General features: G+C 41.8%; 1 protein-coding gene across 3 annotated transcripts in view; it reads right to left on the bottom strand.

The window, feature by feature from the left end:
- The window catches only part of LOC132406893 (PH domain leucine-rich repeat-containing protein phosphatase 2-like), a 141,957-nt gene that overhangs the window by 46,754 nt on the left and 82,788 nt on the right, over positions 1 to 12,415 (bottom strand). For all 3 annotated transcript variants that reach the window (XM_059993004.1, XM_059993003.1, XM_059993005.1), the window contains one exon: positions 11,918 to 12,148. In XM_059993004.1, coding sequence (XP_059848987.1) covers positions 11,918 to 12,148 — 231 coding nt within the window. The remainder of the gene's footprint in view (positions 1 to 11,917; positions 12,149 to 12,415) is intronic.

Raw genomic sequence — 12,415 nt, forward strand, 5'->3', positions numbered from 1 at the left:
ATGGCAATAAAATATCTGATATTTCTTTTAAAAAATCAAAATTCTGTAAGTTCTGCATGATTAAAAAAAACAGCGGAATATGAGAATAAGAATCTGAAGAAATTTAAAATTGGCGATATAATTTCAGTAGGGAAAGGGTTACGTGGAATTCTTTTACTAATCAGTACTTAAATTTAAACTTTCCATTTTGCTAATACCTTAGATAAGTAGGGAAAACACATAAATCCTTTCCAACTTCTTAAGCCAATTTGAAACCATTGATGTTCAACCGGAAAGTAGAAAAATTATTTAAACTTTCTCATAAACCTTTGTTGAGCTCACCTGTAGTTCAGCTATTTTCCACAATGATGAATAATTTAGTAGAATACTTGCATTAGAAAGACTTACATTAGATATACTTCCAGATAACATCTTCACAAGCAGCATATTATCTTTGAAATGTAATGATTGTAGGCAGGTGATTTGTAGAATGTAAAGGCATAGAAGGCAGCTAATGAACAAGTTGTCAGTTTGTTTTTGATGCTGAAAAATTAAGAGGATACCAGAGAGATGACTCTAATGCAAACAGCTATCCTTGCTTACCGGCTTGGGTTGTCTACCTGGCACCAGAAGTCGCATAACCAGGTCTTGTGATATGCACCAGTTGCTCATACGACCACCCTCCACATGCTCCCATGGCTCCACGTGAACATGATCAGGGTGAGGGAGGCGTGCTAAGCAGGTGCTACACCTTGCCCAAGGTTGACCTGCAGAGGAAAAAAGTGCCTTGCACCTCCTTTGGTAAATTTTGATACTTATCTCCACCTCATCACCCACATTTTGTATACCTCTATCAAATCTCCCCTCATTCTCCTACACCTTAGGGAATAACGTCTTAATCTTTTCAACCCTTTCCTATAACTCAGATCCTCAAATCCCAGCAACATCCTTGTTAATCTTTTCTGTACTTTTTCAATCTTATTAATAACCTTTCCTACAGGAGAAATATTTCCTGTATTGATGGTACTGCCCACACCCAAACAAGTGGCAAGTATTTCCCCAGGTCCTGACCTAAGCTCTTTAAATGGATAGTAAGAAGGGTGACTTGCTGCATGGCACCCACTGTCTGACTTGCTCTTGTAGCCATAGTATTTGTGACTGGTCCCAACGCATTTCTGGTTAACAGTGACCCTCAGGTATTGATGGTCTTGAGCTTCAAGAGGGGAAAGAAGCTAGGAAGACTTGGACAAAGAACAAAGCCAATGGCAAAATGTTTATTTTGATAATCGCTTAGAAATTAGACCAAGTAGTGCTACTTACTTCAGAACTGTGCAACTGAAGATACACTTTTCATGAAGTGCAATGTGTTAACGACTATATCTGGATCACCATGCTTCATTTAGAAATTTATCTACTCCTTCTGGCATTATCCAAGCTTACACAACTGATGGATCTTTTTCCATCAGATGTGCATTAAATAATATCCATTTTCTGAGCCACATTGACTTAGATTGCGCTATTAGGTTAAGACTCAATTAATGCAAGTCTCAAAGTCAAAGTTGAGTTTATCATCACACGAGTACAAGCATGCACAGGTGCAATGAAAAACTTACTAGCAGCAACATCACAGGAATAAGGACTGAATCTTCAGGCTCCCACCATCGACATCCCCTCTGAGCTGAACTGTGTGTGACACCCAGAACCAATATCTTACCTCCTGATCAGCTCTACAAATTCCAGATGTAACAATCTCTTGTAGGTCACACTGTTCACCCACTCCACAGCCACAATTAGGTCATATTACTCCTGACCTAATCCCACAACCCTCATCAGGATCACCAACACTGAAACCCATCACAATCTGTTACTTATCTCACTGAGATGTGAGGAACACAATGTTCCGTGATTAGAATCGCAGCCTGAATTGAATCTTAGACAGACAAGTGGTTGAGACAGGGGAGAAGGTGAGCATCATTAACTCCAGCAAGAGATGAAAAGTCATGTGCCTCATCAAGTGACAAGGCAGAACGATAAGTGAATGAGGAAGGTAGAATAATCAGAGTCAGAAGAGAACAGTGGTTATAATGTATTAGAACCTGAGCCAGATAGAGGGGAGTTCAGTGCTCCCCAATCCCCCCTCCCCTGACCCCCATGGAATGGGGGATCCAGTAGGGTAAAGCATGTCAAGGACCCTGCACTACCTGAGGTCTAGTCTACTGCTAAATTATGAAAGTCCAGTCTCTCCTGGAATACCCAATGATGACCTCTCAGGATCCTGGAATGACTATGGCACAAGGGTTGTAAATGTGTTTGCAGTGGCAGGATTGAAACCATAATGTTTATAGTTACATTGCTTTGAGACAATTATGCATAATCATCAGAGTATACTAGAATTTCTAAGCCTGTTGGATGGATGGAGAATGGAGTGGGGTCAGAGGTAAAAGGGGGTGAAAAGAGAGGAAAATGTGCATTTGCACAACTTGACACAGTCTGAAAATTATGAAAAATATTTAAATGGTATACATACATCCTGACAATTGGATATCTTGGATTAACTTATTTCTCCCATAAAAATATTCAACCCTAAAGATGCTCCTCCAAGACCACACTGTTACTTGCTGAGGGTCTTATTGCCATCTTTTGGTGACCTGTGGTATCATAATATATTCCCCATCATGCTGGAAATCAATTCTTTCGTGCATCTGAAATAGAAACAGAAAATGCTGGAAGTTCTCACTAGATTTGCCAGAATTTGCACAGAGAGTAAAACAATTATTGCTTCAGATTAATGACCTACCATTAATATTAACTACTCTGCTTTTCTGTCTCGGGCATTCTGCCTGACCTGCTGAGTGAGTCCAGCATTTTCTATTTCCATTTCAGAATTCCAACATCTGCAATTTTTTGTTTTCATCCGTACACCTATTCCATTATTCAACAGTCACCAGACTTTGGAGCATTCAACAGCAATAAACTACATTCATACAGAAAGTTTAATGTACTAAAATACCCTGTGAAGTGCTATCAACAGAATTTAACACTACCACAAAACGAGATTTTTAAACAGTTGAATTTTATTTTAAACTTTAAGGGCATGTGGGGAAGAAACTTGCATACTGATTTCAAACCGCAGAGTTCAACAGACACAACACCAATGTGGTAAATTCAAGAACGTACAGGAGGCCAGAATTATGAGTGCAGTGATCTAAAAGGTCATTGTGCTGGAGGAAGTTTCAGAGCATTGGGTAACAGCAAGGCCATGGAGGAGTTAAAAAAGAATGATGCAATCTACAAATTATGGCAATTGCTAGCAACATTCAAAATCCAAACAATCTACAGGACAGTGAATCAGATCTGACACAGGGGAGGGGGAGGGGAAACCAAGAACAGATTAAAAGAGAAACCAATGGCCAAGTTTTTCTGCACAGAAGATGGTGGGTGTATAGATTTGTTCTTTCCAGAGGAAGTGGCAGAGGCAGATACAAATACATAGTTTAAGATACATCTGCACGCAAGAGAATATCTGCAGATACTGTAAATTCACACAATTCACACTAAATGCTGGAGGAACTTAGCAAGCCATGAGGAAAAAAAGACAAGTAGATTTTAAAGATGGGGGAGGGGAGAGAGAAACACAAGGTGATAGGTGAAACTGAAGGGGGAGAGATAAAGTAAAGAACTGGGAAGTTGATTGGTGAAAGAGATACAGGGCTGGAGAAGGGGGTGTCTGATAGGAGAGGACAGAAGGCCATGGAAGAAAGAAAAGGGAGAAGGAGCACCAGTGGGAGGTGATGGTAGGCAAGGAGATAAGGTGAGAGAGTGCTGGGGGGTTGGGCATTACCAGAAGTTTAGGAAATCGACATTCATGCCATCAGGTCGAAGGCTACTCAACGGAATATAAGGTGCTGTTCATCCAACGCGAGTGTGGCTTCATCGCAACTGTAGGGGACGCTGTGGATTGATGTCAGAACATGAATGGGCAGTGGAATTATAACGGGGGGGGGGGTGGAGAAGAAGAGGAAAGAGGAAAAGTTGTGTTTGGTGGTGGGATTCCGTTAGAGAATTACGTATATTGTGATGGATTTGAGTACTGGTGATTTTGATGAGGATTGTGGGATGAGGTCAGGAGTTAATAATGTGATTGTGACAGTGGAGTGGGTGAACAGGAGATTGTAATGTCAGGAGCTGGAGACCTGATCAGGAGGTAAGATGGTGATTCTGGGAGGTAAGAAGGCAGTTCTGGGATGCTAGGCACAGGTCCACTCAGAGAGGATGTCAATGGTGGGAGCCTGCACTTAATTCTTAGACTAAGTGCTTATGCCTGTGCAGTTGCTGCTCATAACAGAAACCCATATAAAGGAATAAAACAAAAGCTGCTTAAGCTTGTGAGAAGCCAGCAATGTTGACAAGTATCTGATATGCCACAAACTCATCACTGAAATCAAAATGATACATTATTCCTCAGGTCGAAATGCCTTGTCGACCTCTCTGATGATCCTGCAAAAAAAGTCGGAAAGCTACAATATGCCTAGTATTATGATGTCCCAACTCTTATACTAATATTCAATGCTGCTGCTGCCTGGAATGCAAGACCAAAGAGCTGAGAACTACCTTAACCTCCATAGAAATTATCCAAGTATAAGCACGTAGCCAAAGGTTGCCCTGATCCCAAAATATTTGGCCTAAAAATCTGAGTTTAAGAATGCACTGTTCATTAAAGATGAAGACTCAATGGGAATTCACTCCTTGTATAACTATTTGTCACCTACTTCAGGACCTAAACACCAAGTGGTATAACCCATCAATCCTGAAGCCTGCAATAATAGGATGCACACCAGTGTCTGGGGGGCGGGGGCTGTCTCAATGACTATCGTCCTATGGCACTCACATCTTCTGTGATGAAGTGCTTTGAGAGGTTGGTCATGGCTAGAATCAACTCCAGCCTAAGAACTTGCACCTGCTGCAATTTGCCTATCGCCACTGGCTTTCCATTTGGACTTGGATCACCTAGATAATAGTAATACCCATGTCAGGCTGCTGTTCACTGATTACAGCTCAGCGTTCAACACAATCATATTCTCAGTTCTAACAAACAAGCTCCAAAACCTGGGCCTCCGTATTTCCCTCTGTACATGGGTCCTTCACTTCCACAATGGGAGACCACAGTCTGTGTGGAACGGAAATAACATCTCCACCTTACTTACAATCAACACTCATGCACCTCAACAATGCATGCTTAGCCCACTCTAGACACCCATGACTGTGTGGCTCACGTGCCATCTATAAATTTGCCGAGAACACAACTACTGTTGGCAAAATTTCAGATGGTGATGAGAAGCGAGAGATCAGTTGGTTGAGTGGCGTCACAACAACAACCTTACACTCAAACACGAGGAAATCTGCAGATGCTGGAAATTCAAACAACACACATAAAATGCTGGTGGAACAAAGCAGGCTAGGCAGCATCTATAGGGAGAAGCACTGTCGATGTTTCGGGCCGAGACCCTTCGTCAGGATTAACTGAAAGAAAAGACAGTAAGAGATTTGAAAGTAGGAGGGGGAGGGGGAAAACCAAAATGATAGAAGACCTGAGGGGGTGGGGTGAAGCTGAGAGCTGGAAAGGTGATTGGCAAAAGGGATACAGAGCTGGAGAAGGGAAAGGATCATGGGACAGGAGGCCTAGGGAGAATGAAAGGGGAAGGGGAGCACCAGAGGGAGATGGAGAACAGGCAAAGAGTGATGGGCAGAGAGAGAGAAAAAAAAGGAGGGGGGGGAATAAATAAGGGATCGGGTAAGAAGTGGAGGAGGGGCATTAACGGAAGTTTGAAAAATCAATGTTCATGCCATCAGGTTGGAGGCTACCCAGACGGAATATAAGGTGTTGTTCCTCCAACCTGAGTGTGGCTTCATCTTGACAGTACAGGAGGCCATGGATAGACATATCAGAATGGGAATGGGATGTGGAATTAAGATGTGTGGCCACTGGGAGATCCTGCTTTCTCTGGCGGACAGCGTGTAGCTGGTCAGTGAAACAGTCTCTCAGACCAGCCGACTCACAGGTGAAGTGTGAGGAAGGTGAGAGAGGAAGTGTAAGGGCATGTGTAGCACTTGTTCCACTTACAAGGATAAATCCCAGGAGGCAGATCATTGGAAAGGAATGGGGGTGGGGGTGGGAAATGGACAAGGGAGTCGCATAGGCAGTGATCCCTGCGGAAAGCAGAAAGTGGGGTAGGGAAAGATGTGCTTGGTAGTGGGATCCCGTTGGAGGTGGCGCAAATTACGGAGAATTATACGTTGGACCCAGAGGCTGGTGGGGTGGTAAGTGAGGACAAGGGGAACCCTATCCCGAGTGGGGTGGCGGGCAGATGGGGTGAGAGCAGACATCACCCCATTCAACATGAGTAAGACCAAGGAATTGATTGCGGACTTCAGGAAGGTGAAGTTGAGGGAACACACATCAGTCCTCATTGAGGGATCAAAAGTGGAAAGGGTGAGCAGTTTCAAGTTCCTGGATGTCAACATCTCTGAAGATCTATCCTGGGCCCAACATATTGATGTAATTACTAAGAAGTCACGACATCAGAAATATTTCATTTGAGAAGATTTGGTATGTTGCAAAAACACTTGCAAGTTTCTACAGATTTACCATGAAGATCATTCTAACTGGATGCATCAGCGTCTGGCATGGGGTGGGTGGGGGGCACTGCACAGGATCTGAAAGAGCTCCAGAAAGTTGTAAACTCAACCACCTCCATCATGGATACTTGCCTCCCCAGACACCTTACAAGGCAATGTCTCAAAATGGCAGCTTTTATCATCTAGGACTATCTTCACCCAGGATATGCCCTCTTCTCATTGCTACCGTTAAGGTCATGTTACAGGAGCCAGAAGACACACACTTAATGTTTCAGGAACAGGTTCTTCCCCTCCACCATCAATTTCTGAATAAACACTGGATCCATGAACACTACCTCACCTCCTACTCCCCTCTTTTTTTGCATTACTTATACACATATACAAACACACATATTTTATATACATACATATACATTCACACACAAAACCTGATTTTGATTATGTTAAAAACATGATGCACATACATATTTACATAATGATGTCATTAGGCCTGCACCTGACACTAGGAAGAGGTGTTACTTGCTGATATGAATAACAAACAAGTGCCCAGTTCAATTCCATCTATCACTGCAATTTATTGAGAAAATGTTTGCCAGTGCAATTCAAATTAATATTTTATAAGATTATTCCTGAAATGTTCTCTTTACAGAGGCTACCTATTCACTTAAAAATTTATAACAGTCTCAACATGTATGCACATGCATTTATCTCAAAACTTCTGCAAATATGTCATCTTAGTTTTGACCAACTATTAAATATTTCTGTAAATTTCATAACATATCCCACCAAAAATATTTAAGATAATAGTTTCAAAGTGACTACAAGAATCAGAAATACAGCAGCAATATTAAATTTCAACGGTACATATTTACAGAAAAACTCCATACATGTGCAATCTGGCACGTTCACTTCAATTTTCGTCAAATAAATCAAAGATAGCATGCAACAGAGATAATAGAAAGGACAGGAAGGAGATAAGACATAATCACAGCCAGTGGGATGAGTTACAGGGCAATAGAGGCATGGTGCAGTTAAAACAGAAAGCAACAAATGCTGGACTGAAAGTGTTATATTTGAATGCACACAGCATAAGAAATAAAATGGATGATCTTGAAGTTCAGCTCCAGATTGGCAAGTATGACATTGTGGCCATCTCTGAAACTAGGCTTAGGCAGGGGTCCCCAACCATTTTTGCACCACGGACCGGTTTAATATTGACAGTATTCTTGCGGACCGGCCGACTTGTGGGGGGGGGTGTTGGGGGCATGGTGTTAATCATGACCAGAATATAGGGGTAAGTCAACTAAATCACTTAGAAGTGGCTAATACACTCAATTTTGTTTCTAAAAGGGTATATCTAACAAATTTAATATTAAACACACAGCACATATTTTCCCCATATGAACATAAAATCATTGCAACACACCAATATCGCTGAATCAGTGGGAGCCCTGGACTTGTTTCCCTGCAACAAGACGGTCCCATCGAGGGTGATGGGAGACAGCGATACTCGAAGGGAATTCCTTATGTCCAATCTATTCTGCAATTTATTTTTCCTTGCATTCATTGCAGAAAAGCTCGCTTTGCAGAGGTATGATGTTGGAAATGGAAGCAACATTTTCAGTGCTTTCGTGACTACCTCAGGATATTCAGCCTTGACTTTGATCTAGAACGCCGGCAGAGATGTTATGTCAAACATACTTCTCAGCCCACCGTCATTTGCAAGCTCAAGGAGTTGATCATCTTCCCGCGCTGACGTGGATGACGCATGGGTAATGACCTCGCGTGTGTTCAAGTTCCAACTGTGGGCGTGACAGGGAATGAGGAAAGGTGCAGCTGACTCGTATCGTTTCATATCACCAAATCATATTGTTCCTCGCGGCCCGGTAGCACATGCTTTGTGGCCTGGTACCGGTTCACGGCCCGGTGGTTGGGGACCACAGGGCTAAGAGATGGCTGCCATTGGAAGCTGAACGTCCAAGGATATACGGTAGATCAGAAAGATTGGTTAGTAGGTGGGGGGGGAGGGGTCCTGTATATCAGAAATAATATTAAATCATTAGAGAGGGATAACATTGGATCAGAAGGTGTAGAGCCTCTATGGGTTGAGTTAAGAAATGGCAAGGGTAAAAGGACTCTCATGGCAGTTGTATACAGGCCTCCAAACAGCAGCTGGGATGTGGATTACAAACTACAGCAAGAGTTAGAAAAAGCATGTCAGAAGGGGATTTCTGATAATCATTGGGGATTTTAACATGAAAGTGGAAAATCAGGTCAGTACTAGACCTCAAGAGGGAGAATTTGTAGAATGTCTAAGGAATGGCTTTTTAGAACAGCTTGTTGTTGAGCCCACTAGGGGGATCGGCTGTGCTGGATTGGGTGTTGGGTGATCTGGAGGTAAGAAGAGAGCTTACGGTTAAGGAACCCTTAGGGAACAGTGATCACAATATAATCGAGTTTACTTTCAAATTTGAGAAAGAGAAGCTTAATTCCAATGTGTCAGTATTTCAATGGAATAAAGGAAATCACAATGGCACGAAAGGAGAACTGGCCAAAGTTGACTGGAAATGGACACTAAGCAGGAAGGACAGCAGAGCAACAACGGCTGGAGTTTCTGCAAAAAATGAGGGAAGTGCAAGACAGATATATTCCAGATAAGAAGAAATTTTTGAATGGAAGAAGGACACTACCACAGCTGGCTGACAAGTGAAGTCAGAGCCAAAGTAAAAGCAAAAGAGAGGGCATACAAGGAAGCCAAAGCTAGTGGGAAGATAAGAGGATTGGGAAGCTTTTAAAAACTTGCAGAAGAAAACTACGAAGGTCATTAAGGAAAAGATTAATTATGCAAGGAAACTGGCGACTAATAGCAAGGAAGCTTTTTTTAAGTATATAAAGGGTAAAAGAGAGTCGAGGGTAGATATAGGACCAATAGAAAATGACGCTGGAAATATTGTAATAAGATGCGCAGAGATGGCAGAGGAACTGAATGTGTATTTTACATCAGTCTTCACAGTGGAAGATCTCTGCAGTATACTGGACACTCAAGAGTGTCAGGGAAGTGAAGTTTGTGCAGTGAAAATTACGACTGAAAAGGTGCTCATTAAGCTTAATGGTCTGAGGGTGGATAAATCTCCTGGACCTGATGGAATGCACCCTCGGGTTCTGAAGGAAGTAGCTGGAGAGATTGCGGTGGCATGAACCATGATCTTTAAAGAATTGATAGATCTGGGATTGTACCGGTTGACTGGAAAATTGCAAATGTTACTCTGCTATTTAAGAAGGGTGGGAGGCAGCAGGAAAGAAGCTATAGGCCTGTTAGCCTGACATCAGTGGTTGGGAAATTGTTGGAATTGATTGTTAGGGATGAGATTATGGAATACCTAGAGGCATATGACAAGATAGGCCAAAGCCAGCATGATTTCTTGAAAGGAAAATCCTGCCTGACTAACCTACTGCTTTTTTTTGAGGAAATTACAAGCAGGGTAGACAATGGAGATGCAATGTACTTGGATTTTTCAGAAGGCCTTTGACAAGGTGCTGCACATGAGGCTGCTTAGCAAGATAAGAGCCCATGGAATTACAAGGAAGTTACTAGCATGGGTGGAGCATTGGCTGATTGGCAGAAAACAGAGTGGGAGTAAAGGGACCTGGCTGGCTGCAGGTTACCAGTGGAGTTCCACAGGGTCAGTGTTGGGACCGCTGCTTTTTACAACGTATGTCAATTATTTGGACTGTGGGATTAATAGATTTGTGTGTAAATTTGCCAATGATACAAAGATAGGTGGAAGAGTGGGTAGTGTTGAGGAAACTGAGAGCCTGCAGGAAGACTTAAGATAGTTGAGGGGAATGGGCAAAGAAGTGGCAAATGAAATACAACTTGGAAAGTGTATGGTCATGCACTTTGGTGGCAGACTATTATTTAGATGGGGACAGAATTCAAAATGCAGAGATGCAAAGGGACCTGGGAGTCTTTGTGCAGGATAACCTAAAGGTTAACCTCCAGGTTGAGTCGATGGTGCAGAAGGCGAATGCAATGTTGGCACTCATTTCTAGAGGTATAGAACATAAGAGCAGGGATGTGATGTTGAGGCTCTGTAAAACACTCATGAGACCACACTTGGAGTATTGTGTGCAGTTTTGGGGTTCTTATTTTAGAAAGGATATACTGACATTGGAGAGGGTTCAGAGAAGATCAACTAGAATGATTCCAGGAATGAAAGGTTTACTGTATAAGGAACGCCCAGCAGCTCTTGGACTGTATTCCATGGAGTTTAGGAGAATGAGGGGAGATTTCATAGAAACATTCCGAATGTTAAAAGGCCTGAACAGATTAAATATGACAAAGTTACTTCCTATGGTAGGGGAGTCTAGGACAAGAGAGCAGAACTTCAGGATTTAAGTATGTCCTTTTAGAACAGAGATGTGGAGAAATTACTTTAGTCAGAGGGTGGTAAATCTGTGGAATTTGTTGCCATAAGTGGCTGTGGAGGTCAAGTCATTGGGTGCATTTAAGGCAGAGATAGATAGGTTCTTGATTAGCCAGGGCATCAAAGGGAATGGGGAGAAGGCAGGGGAGTGGGGATGACTGGAAGAATTGGATCAGCCCATGATTGAATGGTGAGCAGACTTGATGGGCTGAATGGCCTACTGCCGCTCCTATACCTTGTGGTCTAACATTTGAAAACAACTCATTATGCAACTTCCTACAGAGGATAAAAAAAACTGTTATAAATGTAATCCAGAGGTCACGTGGAAGAAATTGCACAAGTTTGCAAAACCATAGTTATTTGCCATGGATAGGCAGATAAATACGTAGCTTTCCAGTGGATGATAATAGAGTATTTTAGGCATTACAATACAAAACATACACTGATATATATAAACATACACTGATATATATAAACATACATGGGGATTCCAGTAAATCTGGAATTAATTACATACTTAACTAAGTTCCTAAATTTGTGACTTCAACATCACATTCAGTCTGCACAAACATTCCATTCCCTCAAGAATAATAGAAAAAGGCATGCTCTAAAATCCACAAATCCGGTTTTCAGAAACTTGAGAAAATTATCTTTAATTTAAAGCATAATGAATTGTAATTTAGTTATTAGTAGATTAAGTTACTGCAAATTCATTGAGTATAAAGTGAACTCTTTTTGATTATATTTGGTTACAGATTAGTTCTCAGTAATCTTAATACACTATTTGTTTGTGATAATGTGCAACCAAATTGCAGAGACAGTGTCAGTTAAGTGAATTCATACAGCCCCAGGCTTTGTATTTAATAAATCCTTACCTAAGATCTAGGTGCTTAATGTGAGTCATCTGTCCCAGTGTTTCCAATGTTAATGTCTGCAAATGGTTTCCAGCCATGCTAAGTTTATCTATAGCTGTCAAAATCGTACACACTGCTGGGATCGCTTTGAAGTCATTGAAGGACAAGCCAAGATGAATCAGCTGCTGCACATTTCCCAATTCTGAGGGCAAACTCTGAAGACAATTCCCATCCAGAATCAAAGTCTGTAGACTTGGAAAGAAAAGAAATTATATATTTTCTCTATAAATTTACATTAAATAACACCCTAACTTGTTGAAAAGCACAAATGCTGATACAGTTCAGAAAACATTGGCGTGAGGGGTGGGGTGGGGGGGGGGGGGGACACCTGAAGTGCTAGTTGAGAAAAGATTTAGTAACAGGCTCCTCTTAATCAAGAACAGTTTCAAAACTGCGTGAAAATAGATAAATGTACATTTATCTAAAAGGTACATTTTAAATTAAAATTAACAGAAGGAA

This window comes from Hypanus sabinus, chromosome 17 (assembly GCF_030144855.1).
Source record: "Hypanus sabinus isolate sHypSab1 chromosome 17, sHypSab1.hap1, whole genome shotgun sequence".
Classification (NCBI taxonomy): domain Eukaryota; kingdom Metazoa; phylum Chordata; class Chondrichthyes; order Myliobatiformes; family Dasyatidae; genus Hypanus; species Hypanus sabinus.